At 42.4% G+C, this 12,890-nt stretch overlaps 1 protein-coding gene across 4 annotated transcripts in view; it reads left to right on the top strand.

Moving 5' to 3' along the window:
• Nucleotides 1-8,403, top strand: part of MLXIP (MLX interacting protein) — a 48,379-nt gene extending 39,976 nt beyond the window's left edge. For 3 of the 4 annotated variants that reach the window (XM_064392849.1, XM_064392848.1, XM_064392847.1), the window contains 4 exons: nucleotides 486-613; nucleotides 1,808-1,931; nucleotides 2,590-2,719; nucleotides 3,190-8,403. In XM_064392849.1, the coding sequence (XP_064248919.1) occupies nucleotides 486-613; nucleotides 1,808-1,931; nucleotides 2,590-2,719; nucleotides 3,190-3,311 (504 nt within the window). In that variant the 3' untranslated portion in view covers nucleotides 3,312-8,403. Of the gene's footprint in view, nucleotides 1-485; nucleotides 733-802; nucleotides 1,932-2,589; nucleotides 2,720-3,189 lie in introns of those variants that run through there. The other variant, XR_010348826.1, reaches the window with a different exon arrangement.
• Nucleotides 8,404-12,890: the final 4,487 nt, after the last annotated feature.

The following is a 12,890-nucleotide window of genomic DNA, read 5'->3' as shown; positions in this document are numbered from 1 at the left end:
AAGGAAGTCCTTTTTGAAAACTCAGCTTTACTGAAATGTCTGGTTATTTTATTCCTCCTAACTGAAGGTTTCCCAAACTAAATAATTTATATTATCAACTTAAAGCAGCGCTTCTACCAGCACTATAAATCTGTCTGGAGATGTTGCACATACTTCACAACTTAAGTAAAACTGTAAATATTTTTAAGAAGACAGATAATGAAATAAAACATTTTAAATTATTAAAATACTTCTTTCAACAAAGTAGCAGAAATGTAATTTATGGAAGAAGACAACCCCTACAGCCACATTTCTCTGTACTGGAGTGTGAAGAGGATTTAGAGAAGTGCAGAGTTGAGTATCTGAGGTGTTTTGCTCTGCCTGACCCTGTGCTTTTATACACACTGAAGGAAAATTAAAGGTGCTGGAGTGCAGGTTAGGAGGACAAACTCATAATAACGTCAGGTTGTTGCAGGAAGTGAGGTGTGTGTCTGTGTTTGGCCTAGATCAGCCATGCCATCACCCTCCAGAAGACAGTGGAGTACATCGCCAAGCTGCAGCAGGAGAGGAGCCAGATGCAGGAGGAAACCAGGCGGCTCCGGGAGGAGATCGAGGAGCTGAACGCCACCATCCTGTGAGAACGGGGAGCTCCAGGGGTGGAGCAGCAGCAAAAGCAGGGAGTGTGTGCTCAGTGCCACCATCCTGTGAGAACGGGGAGCTCCAGGGGTGGAGCAGCAGCCAACAGCAGGGAGTGTGTGCTCAGTGCCACCATCCTGTGAGAACGGGGAGCTCCAGGGGTGGAGCAGCAGCCAACAGCAGGGAGTTGTGCTCAGTGCCACCATCCTGTGAGAACGGGGAGCTCCAGGGGTGGAGCAGCAGCCAGCAGCAGGGAGTTGTGCTCAGTGTCACACCAGGGAGCAGAGGGGTGTTGGACAGAGCAGCTCCAAGCAGAGCTGCTGTGGGATGGGCACCAGTGCAAACGGTGTGGATTTTCAGCAAGCTCTCAGCATGGAATGCACAACAGAGGCAGCATCAGGGAGGATGTGTCAGGTCAGATAGTTCTGAGAAGTCAGTGAGGATATTTTTATAAAGATCACTGGTGATTGAACTCTCACTCTTCACAATGGCTTTGCTTCAGTTTTCTCAAATGCAGTCAGTTTTTATGGAAAATTATGATTGAGTATATGACAGAACTTGGGCTCCAGGAGTTGGCCACTGGCTGAACATAACTGATAAATCACTTCGCCTTCCCAGTGCCTCAGTTTGCTCTGTGGGTTTATGATTATATACTATTGCAAAGCATGTTGAGAACTGCACTGGCTTTACTTCCATCTGCAGAAATTTTGGGCTTAGGCATGATGTTAAAATTAGCAATAAATCAAAATATTTTTGTTTTTCTTGCAAAATATAATGAAGTCTGCTTGGTTTTATTTTAATTTGGTCTGTTTTATAAGAATCTCCATTACATCTTCTTCTGTAACATTGCTTAGGAGTAACTGTAAATTTTTCCTTGACTCCTAATGTGCCTTGTCCGTAATGGATGCCCAAAATTACTTTGTTCTGTGTTATACTTTATTTTCAGTTTCATTGTAACCAGAAGTGTTTGCAGCAGCTTGATAAATTACTTCACTCTATGAATATAGATAAAGTTGGGGAAACAGATTTTCTTCCTGACTGGAGCAGTTGCACTCTGGATGGGATCACACGCTGGAAAGCCCCTCCACCAGAGATACATACCAGAAATACACACTTTTCTCCTGCTGCAGTTTGGTCTGGAAGAGAAGTGTGTCCTTTTTGGTGAGATTCTGACCTTTAAACATGTTCTCAGCTCTTGCCAGCAGCAGCTCCCTGCCACCGGGGTTCCCGTAACGCGGCAAAGGTTTGACCACATGAGGAAGATGTTTGATGAGTACGTGAGAAGCAGGACCCTGCAGAACTGGAAGTTTTGGATTGTATCCTTTTATACCAACCTGATCAACTTGGGCTTTGGTACCGGTGCTTTCAGAGCCAAGAACTTTGGATTCTGTTGCTGTGACTTCAAGCCAAGTTACTTAAATCGCAAACGTCCTCAATTTTCATCCACATCTGCGTGTGGATGTGGATTCTTGCAGAACTTGTTCACCTCAACATGTGGGAGGTAACTGCAAAGTAAAATGCAATGAAAAGGCAAGTATTCTTGCTAGGTTATTGTACTGCAAGAAATCTTTTGTGGGCTCTGCTGTGGCTGCAGCTCTGTGGAAAGTGCAGCCCTGCAGGCAGCTCTGGTTGTCTTTTGGGAAGCATACATAGACAATAGCAAAGATTTCAGGGGAAGAAAAATTACAGTTACTGAAGCTGTTCAAAAACTTGCACATTCCCCTTTCCTTTTTTTCCTCTTCAGGTCAGTGTGGAGGAATTTTGCAAAATATAGTGAATATCACTAGGAACTACGGTTCCATTTTGTTCTCAGTTTTAGCGTTAAAGATTTTAAAATGCAAGTATTTAAACATTGCAATCCTTCTGGCAGTTGAAGTCCATTTAGAAATCCAGTGTTTTCTCTGCCATAGCCTTTTCCATAGAATGTTTTGAACTCCCACTTTGTTGTCTCCCTTAACATCTGATGGTTTGCAGTTCAGCATTATTATTAAGCCATTGTTTGAGTCCTTCAATGGGATGGTTTCCACAACAAGCTTTAAGGATCTGAACGAAACTGCACTGGCCTGGTTGGATCAGCATTGTTCTCTTCCTGTTCTGAGGCCAAGTAAGTGAAGTTCCATCCAGCAGCTCTTCAGATCACATAAAGTATCATATAATAGCATTTCTTAAAAGTCAGAGGAAAGCAAAGAAAGCACATGATGCTGAATGTGGCTTTCGCTTCCTTTTTGTTAGCTCAGTGAAAAAATAAGAGCCTCTTCTGACTGTTAAGACAAAAAAACGTGTTGAATATACCAGAATTTAAACAGTCTTTAACTACATTTAAATTTCAAAAGCTTGGCTGAAGTTGGAGTATGTTTGGCAGTGTGATTTATCTCCTAATGAGGGAAGACCTCTGAGATTTGTATTTCGCTTTGGAGTGACCTTCTGTTTGGGCATCTGCTTGATTCTTTCCCTCTTGCCTTTGAGCAAGTATTTAATTTACATTTATAGCTGTCAAGGGGTGCTCTATTTTGCAGAAGAAAGATCAGTCAGATTAATAGCTTTTCCTGATGCTTTCCTGCCTTTTTTTTGTAGTGGTGCTGAACACCCTGCGGCAGCTGAGCAGGAGCACCTCGATCCTGTCGGACCCGTTGCGGCTGCCGGAGCAGGCGCGGGAGGCTGTGACGAAGGTCAACAAGAGAGCTGGGGAGACCTAACAACCAAAGACACTGAGGTGCTTGTCCCAGGGGTGGAGAGCCTGCCAGGCCCTGCCTGCCCAGGCTCCTCCAGTCAGTGCACTTTAGAAAGGATTCTCTCCATCACCCGAGACGCTGTTCGGGGCACCTGGCACCCTGCAGGTGATGCAGCGTTGTCAGAACGTTTGGGTTCCTCTCCAGTGCTGTGCTGTGCTCTGTCACGTGAGAAAAAACACCAAGCTCAGGTAAACTCAGCAGGTTTGAGCCCTGCAGGCAGCAATAGATCTCCATCAATGCATCCTAATGCAACTAATGGAACGCCCTCAGTTCTCTGAAGTGTAAATCCTGTACACCAAGGAATGTGCTCTTCAAGGGGAAAAAATACTTCTGATTTCATGAAGCAAAAATGTGCTTTTTATTTTGTTCTCTGGTATTCAGTTCCATGTGTTTTACTTGAATAGTGAAAATTGTTAGGATCATATGAAAAACCAAAGGAGAAGAAAAATCTGTCAGTGATGTCAACTCATGGCAAAAATACTAGAATTAAAATCTCAGGCTGTGTTTTGTGTATTTTTATTTTAATGAGTGTATCATTGCATTTGATCGGTTTCAAGACGTGCTTTATTTTCTAGTAAATAAAGTAGCTGATTTTTATTTTTTTTATATAGCCATTGCAAAGGAGTAGCAGGCTGTGCAGTAAGTGCAAGAAAGCAGTTTTAGATTGTATAAATTCTGCAATTAGGATAAATACATGAATTTTATATCAGTTCAATCAATGAACTATTTTCTTGCACACTGCACAGTTCAGCTGCCATCCTCACAAATGTGCACATATGAAACACATCCATAGGTAAATGTAGTAGCACTTCAGAGACAAGAATTGAGTTTGTAATGTTAAAAAATTGGCTTTTTTATTATCTCAGAAGCTATATCAAACCACACAAACTTGCGGTCAGTTTCTTTGCTTCTTTGTCTTTTTTTGCTTCTTCTTTTTGCCTTCTGTCTGAAAAACCTGAAGGACTTTGCTAGGCCTGGTCTGTATGTATATCTGAAGGTTCTGTTCAACATGAATTGTAGAACATGTAAAAATAAGTTCAAAACTCAAAATACTGCATAACATTTTTCTGTGACAATCTCGGCATGTACTGTGCTCTGCTGCAGGTCAACTGAGTCCTGTTCCAGCAGTGATTGTCCATCCTGGGACAGCACTGGGATGTTCATTCCAGCTGATTGTTCATAGCCTGGATCATCCCATGACCCTTGTAATTCCACTCACAACTTGATCCTGATTGTTCAGAGCTGTGCAAGCGGTGGGAACACTTCCCTTGAGCAGTTTTCTTCCAGTTCCAAGGGCAGCCTGGAGGTGCTGTGCAGCCTCTCACCGTGGGAGAATGAGGAATAACTGGAGCACTTGGGGGTTGCACACTCTGAAATGGGCTCAGTAGGTTCTCCTTGGGGAAAGGAGCTTCTCTCAGCATTGTCCCCAATCTCCTCCACTTGGTGGGCCAAAGTTTGGAAGGAAATGGGCCTGGGGAGTAGGGTGAGCACAGGAGTTTTGTTCTTGTTTCCCCTTTGTTCTGAGTTCTTGCAGCTAATGGCTTTCCTTGCAGAGTTCCTTTTGTGAGAGCAGCACTGTAGGAAGGACAAGGCACAAAAGGTGAGCCTCTCCCTGCATGGAAGGACTGAAGGGGAAGGTAGAATGGCACATTTTGTACCTACACAGCTTCCTCTGTGCAGGCAGAGGGGGACATGCTTTTCTTCCTTTTTCTTTACAGTAGATTTGACATATAATTTGAAGTTTGTGGCACATGTGAAAAACTGTGTCCCTGTGACAGAAGCAACAACATTTCAAGTCTCAGCCAAGGAATGGTGTGTAAAGGTTGTCATAGTAATTAAATAGTGAGTAGATTTTCTGGAGGGATCCATTCCCAGATCTTTCATAATGTTGTAATCAATTAAACAATATTCTTTTGGATACATCTGGGTAAGAAGTGTTAAATAAGTAAATAATTTTTTTAATCAGTGCTTTCAATCCTCCTGTTTTTATCACTACTTGTGAATTTGACTCCAGTAAAATCATTTTACACTGTGATGAGCTGGGAATGTCCCTTATGTCCTTGGAAAGGACATCACTGTTTGTGTGTTGAAAACATGTGTGGGTTTCTAGCAAGAAAGCAGCAAGCCCATTGTCCAAGAGCTGGTGTTTTTGCTGAGCTTTTCAGATGAGCAGATCCTGTAGTGCCTCTCCTGCTTGTCAGCAGTGATGGTGTGTGATTTTTACCATTTCTGGTATCGATGACGTGGGAGTTTTGTCCCAACAATCACAGTGCAGTACAATCATCCTTCAGAGCCCAGGGGGATCTGAGAACTGAGACCCTAACATCCCATATGTCACTGAATGGATTGGAAACTAAAGCAACCTTAAAGGAACAGGGAGGGGTAATTCACCTGAACTGCCAAAAGTTTTGTCCATTCACAGTTTTGATGTGGATGGAAAACTCATCCATCAGATTGCACCATGAGCTGGTTACAATTGGAGGAAAAGAGATTGTTTAACAAATTGTGGTCCAGAAACAAGCTCAAAGCACTATTAAAAAACTGCAAATCTTAAAGAGAAAAAATTTAAGTATTGCTTACTTAGGCAAGAGTGTAGGAGGGAGGAAAGGAAAAGTGAAAAGATACTTTCCACTAGTAATTACCAGAAATGATGTGGCTGCTCTTTGAAGCAGTGATTCAATATGTTCTTGTCACCCTGTTATTGCAGATCAGAATTCTTTTATCAGTCAGCCTTGTGAGGACAGTGATTTCACTTCATTTGGAAACACAGGAGGATAAAAGCTGGTGTATGTCTCACACCTGAACAGTAGAACCACTAAAGATTGGTATGGAAAGAGATGGACCACGTATGTATTAGTTCCTGTATAGTTTTCTACTTTGATTTATGTTTTAACAGCTTAGTCTTTCTTTCTTACGCATGGAGGAATTGAAATACTTTATTTTTTTCAAAGTTTTGTAATTTAAGCACTCTGATTTCCTCAGTGTCACCAAAGTAAGCAAGCCAAACACACAGTGCCTATAGTCTGCACAGAACTGCAGGTGCTACACATCTGTCTGGTGCTAAACTTCTGGAGAACCCCCATATAGCTGAATATAAATTATATTCTGTCAAATCCAACATGTTTCACTCAGTAAAGGAGTGGCTAAATAACTTATTTATGGCCTGTGATATGCACAAAGTCAAAATGGGTTTGTCTACTGGTTCCTTCTGACCTCAGATTATATTAATTGGTATATTGTAGATGGCCCCACCCCAAAAACAAATTCTGGAGAGCTGGGGCATTATCTGGTGTAGTTATTAGCTTGTGTTGTAGTTATTGGCCTCCTTTTAGCAGGAGGAGTAAGGTCCAGGAGCAAACTAGAACTGAAGGAATTTTTGAGGAGGAGGATCAGAGACAAGTGCACACTTCACCATGACAGTCTGATCTCTGCACAAAACCAAAGGATTCTTGGTTAATACCATTTGACCTGATGGAATGTTCTTCCATGCTTTTCTAGACCTCTAGGGAAGGCTTCCTTGAAAGGGGGGGCTACCAGAATGTTTCCATCTGTGCCTTAGGTCTTGGTGTCATGAGTGCATTTGATTAATCATAAGTCATCCATTGTTCCCCCTAAAATGATGCTGTGTGGAAAATTCAGAGAATGGAGAAAGTGGGGCTTCCCTGGCTTTTTAGAGGGTTTTATCTGTGTGGCATTGCTGTGACTCTTTCAGACTGAGGTTGTGAGTAACTGTTTCTATGTTTGGAAAAAATTGCATCTTCCCTGCTGAATCCACCCTCTCCACTGCCATGTGCAGGAACACGTGTGCACACATGGACATGATCCCTGCCAAACCCAGGAAACAGGCAAGGGCTTCAACCTCTGCATCTGAAATGGCTTGAAAAGACAAAGGGCTATCAGATGTATTGAAAAACTGCATCCCTTTGTATCTTCAGGTTTTTTTACATTCCTTTGTGTGTGTGTGTTTGTGTTCACATGTGGTAGAAGGGACAGGGACAGGTAAATTTAGTTTTGTTTGCTTTTAAAGCCCAAAACACCTAAAAAGGAGTTTGAGAACAGGAGAGGGAAGCTTGCTGCAGAAATGTTCAGTAAGATAATGCTTACTTGAAGGCTGTTTCACTTTCTCAGTTTCTGGAGTGGATAATTCTTGCTTTGATGTTGTCAGCTAGAAGGTACTGCTGAAAATTGAATGGCTTTTTCACTGTTTTCTTCTTTTTCTTTCTATTTTTTTGGTTCCTTCCCACCTTTGTTGCATGGAAAACCACCAAAAAACAAAAGGCTGATGACATCCAGTTCAGGTTCTTTAGGGATTCAGTCACACCAGTCTTGGAGGGCTATGGACAATTGTTGATAAGTTCTGGGAGTTCTTTTAATTAGGTGAGACATCAAGAGTTTTTCTATTACTCCTCAATTTATACACTTGAGTTGCAGAGGAGATTATTTGGTTTGGTTTTGGTTTTGGTTTTTTTTTTCACAGGACCCCAATATTTTTCCCACATCAGTTAAAGCTCTGGTTTTCTTTGGTTTCATTCTTGGTTGGATTTTCTGCTCATTTACTGTGTTAGAGCAGAAGTGGTAGAACCAAACTATAGCTTTATCTGTAAAACTTGAGTTCTTCAGTTACAATTACAGTAACTTCAGTTACAATGAAACACACCTTTGGTATATAATGGAATTAATTTCTAGCCACTGTCTGAACTTTTTATATCTGAACTTTTCCAACATGAATAAGGTTTTCAGACAAAAGATATCAATGTTATGAACAAGCCTTTTAACAATACAGTGAATAAATAGATTGTTTTCTTCTTCTAACCTTGTATTTAAATGTGTTTTAAGTGAATGGAATTCCTTCTTGTTAAGAAAAAAGGAAAAAAAAAAGCTTGAAGGTATGAGGACTTCAGGTTGTGCTCTTGCTTTGCTTAGGTTTCCTGTTCTGTTGCATGACAACTTCTGTTGTGCTGTTGATATGTAGCACTTTTCAGTAGGTCTGTAAAATTGTGCAATGCATTTTTTTATATTTACAACCAAAACAATAAAGGATATTTTTTGGAAGAAACTGGTTGTAATGCCTTTGTTTTCTGACTGGAGGTGAGGAAATGGTGAGTAGAGTTATTCCTAGACCAGGGTCAGCGCCTGGCATCCTTTTTGCAGCTCTGGAAGGTGACAAGAGCTCATTGCCCTGTGAACAGTGCTGGAGTTACCTTTGGATCTGTGTGTTTGGCATTCCCAGAGCAGGGCTCTGTATTCTCCATGGAGCTGCTGAAGTTTGGTCTCCTTTTGGGGTTGGTATTGGGCACTGAGCTACTTAAGTTCATTTAAAAAATGAAATTAATAAATCTGCCTTTAATGACTGGTTTTTGTTTTTCCCTGGTAGGATACTCCAGCTCTCTGTGCTTCAGTTGCCACCTCCCTGGCATTTTGGATTGTCTTGCCTAGTGGAAGCAGCAGTGAGGCTCTAGTTGAAGTGAAAGGTAATAGAAGAGTGAGAAGAAGGATTTTATTTTAAAATCACCGCACAAAAGTTTGTGCTGGTTGATGTTATCCTTGTGATTGGTTCTTTTGATTTGGTATTTCTGATGAGTCAGGTCTGTAGTTCCAGGAGGTACAGCAGGGTTCAAAAACCTTGCATTTCATTTTTCAGAAATCACAAGCTTGATCTCACATAAAGCATTTTGGTGGGAGTGAAGAGCAGTGCTATTTCAACAGTGATAAAACAACTCTTCAGCCTTCCTTCTCTCTTGACCAAGCACTACAAATGCCAGAGTTATTGCAGTGATGCTATCAAAGCTCTCTGGGAGGAAGCTGTGGCTGCAGAGCACTGTTTCTGTATTACTGATTTAGTGGTGATTTCAGGGAGGCTGCTGTAACTTCAGCTGAAGTGCCAAAAGAGTTTGTGAAGTGGTTTCTTTTTGTGGCTGGCTCTGCTAATCCTTGAACACTGCCAAAAGTGGACCTACACTTGCTCTCTGGAAATTATGCCAAATGAAATCACTGCTATACGTGATTTCACAGCCCAGGGCTCTCTTTATTTTTAAAAGAATGGAATAGAATGCTCAGTAGATTTTTATTTATTTATTTTAACCTATATTTTCCCTCAGGAGCTCATCTCTGCACTTTCTCCAGGAGGTGGGCAGACGAGGAGTGGTTATTTGGGTGCTGGGGAAGTTCCCTGTGTGCAGACCCAGAAGAGCCCCTGTTGTCATCCAGAGAGATGTTTAACATGCTCCAGTTTCAGAACAAGGTGTGTGTGTCACACCCCCAGTGCCTTTCCACCACCAAATGGAAACCAACCCAGGAAAGAAGAGACTCATCACATCCCTGGGCCCTTCTGACACTCCTTACAGAGCCCATCTGTGGCTCCTCCATCCCAACCCTTCATTCCTCATAGGCCTCGAAACTTTGTTTTCAACCAGGATAAAAGGGAACTGCACATCAGGAGGTCTTTGCTGGTGACCAAATGATGAGAGCAGAGATGCTCCCTGTGGCCCAGGTGTTTCCCCAGCTTGCAGCCCTCCAGGGGAGGATTTATCTGAGGATAAAGGACCAGGAAGGCCACAGGGCTGCAGGTGCTCTCTCACTGTTCTGCCTGGGGCTGGTGCCTTTTCCTCTCTGCAGTGATTGTCTGAGTGTTCCCCCCTGGGGCAGAACAGCTCTTCTCTCTCAGGTAGCTCTGCCCATGACGTTTGGACAGACCTGACTCACTTTGGCATCTTGTTAGCACTGCTGAGGAAGCCTTTCCCTTTCTAAGGAAAACCCTTTTGCTGAGCTATTTATATCTGTAGAAGGTGAAACAAAAGCCATGCATGGGAGGGGAAACCACAGGGAGCAGCCCTGTATAATCCTCTGGTTCAGCAAGGCTTAAGTGGTTTGTGTCAGTCCTTCACAGTGGTGATGTTTGAGCCCTCAGGGTGTGAATGTTTTCCTCCTCTGAGAGGTTTGCTGACCCCACCTGAAAAGGTCAGGCAGGTGTTGCTTCAGCCTTGGGGATAAGCACAACCCCAGAAAGTGATTATTTTTTTTTTCCAACCACTCTTTTCTTCTAAAAATGAAGGAGAGGAGGTTGGGGTTTTACCTTCTTTGTGTCACCACTATGTGACATCTCCAGAGCTGTGTCTGAAATGGGGCCTGTTTGGGAGCAGTTCTTCCCCTGGCTCCAGCAAGGAGCTTGGTCCCTCAGTTCTTTTTGGGAAACTTGAGTGCTTTTCTAGGATCCCCCCTCAGACTCTTGTGGGGCTGGCAGTGTAACTCAGCTGATATCAAACCCACTTTTCCTGGAGAAGTCTGAGCAGAACAGGGCCAGTGCAAAGTATATTGTAAAAAAGAATTAGTAAAAAGAGAATCCAGCAATATTTGTGTTATTTAATGTTTTAATTAAGTTCCAGTTTCTATCCAAAGGTGGTAACAGGAAATGAGCAAAACCATTCATCTACAAAGTAGCAAATAGATCCCTTTCAGTATTAAAATATAAGAGTTTAAAATATGAATAAATAAATATATAAACTAACCACTTAAATAGATTTATAAAAATAGATGTTATACAAATTCATAAATAAAATTTACTAGTAGAGAAGTACAAAATCAGCCTGCTGACAATCAATTTTTCTTTTGAAAATCAACCGCAAGGTAAAAATATAAATAACATTAAAATTACTGAAATTACACTTTCCTGATTGCTTATATGTGTCAGGGCTGGTTAATTAAATTACCTTGACTCACTTTAGTCCATCCTTATTATATGCTGTTGCAAATAAGACAATATAAATAATTTTATAATAAATACATTCAATAACACATTCATCCTTTAAATATTAAATTAAACTGGATTGTATAGTTCTAGAGAATAGCAAGTACATTATCAATGTTCATCCTGGCATCAAACTGATCCCACAACCCCTGGTAGGTCTCATTTACAGAGACCTATCCTCAAGTTGCTTTTTCATCCTAGCACATCAAACTGCTCCTTCAGAGTACAGCTTTCCTGTGAGTTGCATGATGTCCTCATACTTCTTTAAAACCCACCAGATGTAGGTTTTGGTGTCTGCGTGGCCCTGGGGCTCCAGCTGGGGCAGCTCCTGGCTGCTGCAGGTGTAGAAGGCAGAGCCTTGGCGCACCGTGGTGTTCAGCTGGTTGAGGTTGGCCTGGACCACGCCTGTGGAGCTCTTGCTGCAGAAGGTTTCTATGTCACCTGCCAGGGTTTTCAGAATGTTGAGGATGTGGTGCAAAGCACAGCAGTTTGCCTGGAAAGCTGGACACGTGGGTATTCTCTCTGCCTTTTCTCTGGCCGTGGACAGAACTGTCTGGGGCTTAGGGTGGAATGTTGCAGAGATGCAGTTGTTCTGTGGGGAAGGAAGAGGAGAGAGAAATTGTTAAATTGTTGGTCCTTTGGTTTCCCTTTCTCATTTGTGTTTCAATCTTGTATTAACACCTCCATCCCTCTGATCAAGCAGGCATTGCACAGAGTTTGCAGATCCCCATGCCTTGTTTGCCTTGGTTCTCAGAGGAAATGTCAATGTTGATTTTTATCAACATACTCTTGGGAGCACAGTCCCAGGAACTGAACTTTGTCTGAGGCATTGGCACCTGGGTTCAGTGAACTATTTTCCTTTCTAAGGAAAGGATAGGTGAGCAGGATTTTTAGCAGAAGTGCCCAAGCACTAGGGTCAGACTGAAGGGCAAAGCAATTCTCACCAGTGACCTGACTAAATCAGTTTCCAGTGATCTGACTAAATTCCTGCAAGAAGATGCCCCAACAGGAAGATCCCTCAGAAGCAGGCAATGACCTGAGGCAAAGTCATCCAAGCTCTCTGCAGCTGCCCTTGCTCCAACTGCCCTGAAATATCACAATGAACACTTTCCTTCTTGCATTAAATACAGGGAGCCTACTTTAGGTTTTAACCCAAATACTTCTTTTCTGGTGGTCTTTCTAGTGTTTTATAATAATTCAAGAGATTTCTCCACAGACATAGGCACAGCACATGGAAAATGGTGCACTTACATAGAATTCAAACAACTCATGAGCTTTCTGCTGTATTACTGATGCAAAGGTTGGTATCTCTGTAGTGAAACGATTCTGCCTCTGTCCTGTAGTCACTCTGCTTTCTGATGTCTCTGTCGGTGCCATGGAGCCCAAAGGAACCAGTAAACAGAAGAGGAAGATTGCAAACCTGTTGATCTCTGCATTCAGATGAAGAGAGGAAACCAAAAGGAAAGAGAGAATACAATGATTAGTCTCAGTCTTCTGCATAGCTTTTTGCAAATCTTAATAGCTTTGTGCAACATGATACATTTTTAAAGCATATAGGCATGAAGTGGCTGAGCTAGAGGTGAACATCAACCAGAGCAACCTTACAGCCTGAAGCAAGGGTAAGTCACACCCACCTGCTCTGCCTTCCATGGTGGGATGGGACAGCAGTGGCTTGGCTTGGAGCTGGTTCTGGAGCTTCTGCCTGCCTGGAGTGCTGTGGAGGGGGCCAGCCAGGCTGCATTTAAGTGCTGTGGAGTCCTGCGTCAGTGGCTCCCCCACAGGATTTTTTTTTCTTTTTT

The sequence above is a fragment of the Passer domesticus genome, chromosome 17 (assembly GCF_036417665.1).
Source record: "Passer domesticus isolate bPasDom1 chromosome 17, bPasDom1.hap1, whole genome shotgun sequence".
Lineage (NCBI taxonomy): Eukaryota > Metazoa > Chordata > Aves > Passeriformes > Passeridae > Passer > Passer domesticus.
The sequence above is the reverse complement of the archived record's forward strand: the minus strand, read 5'-3'. Positions and strand labels throughout refer to the sequence as shown.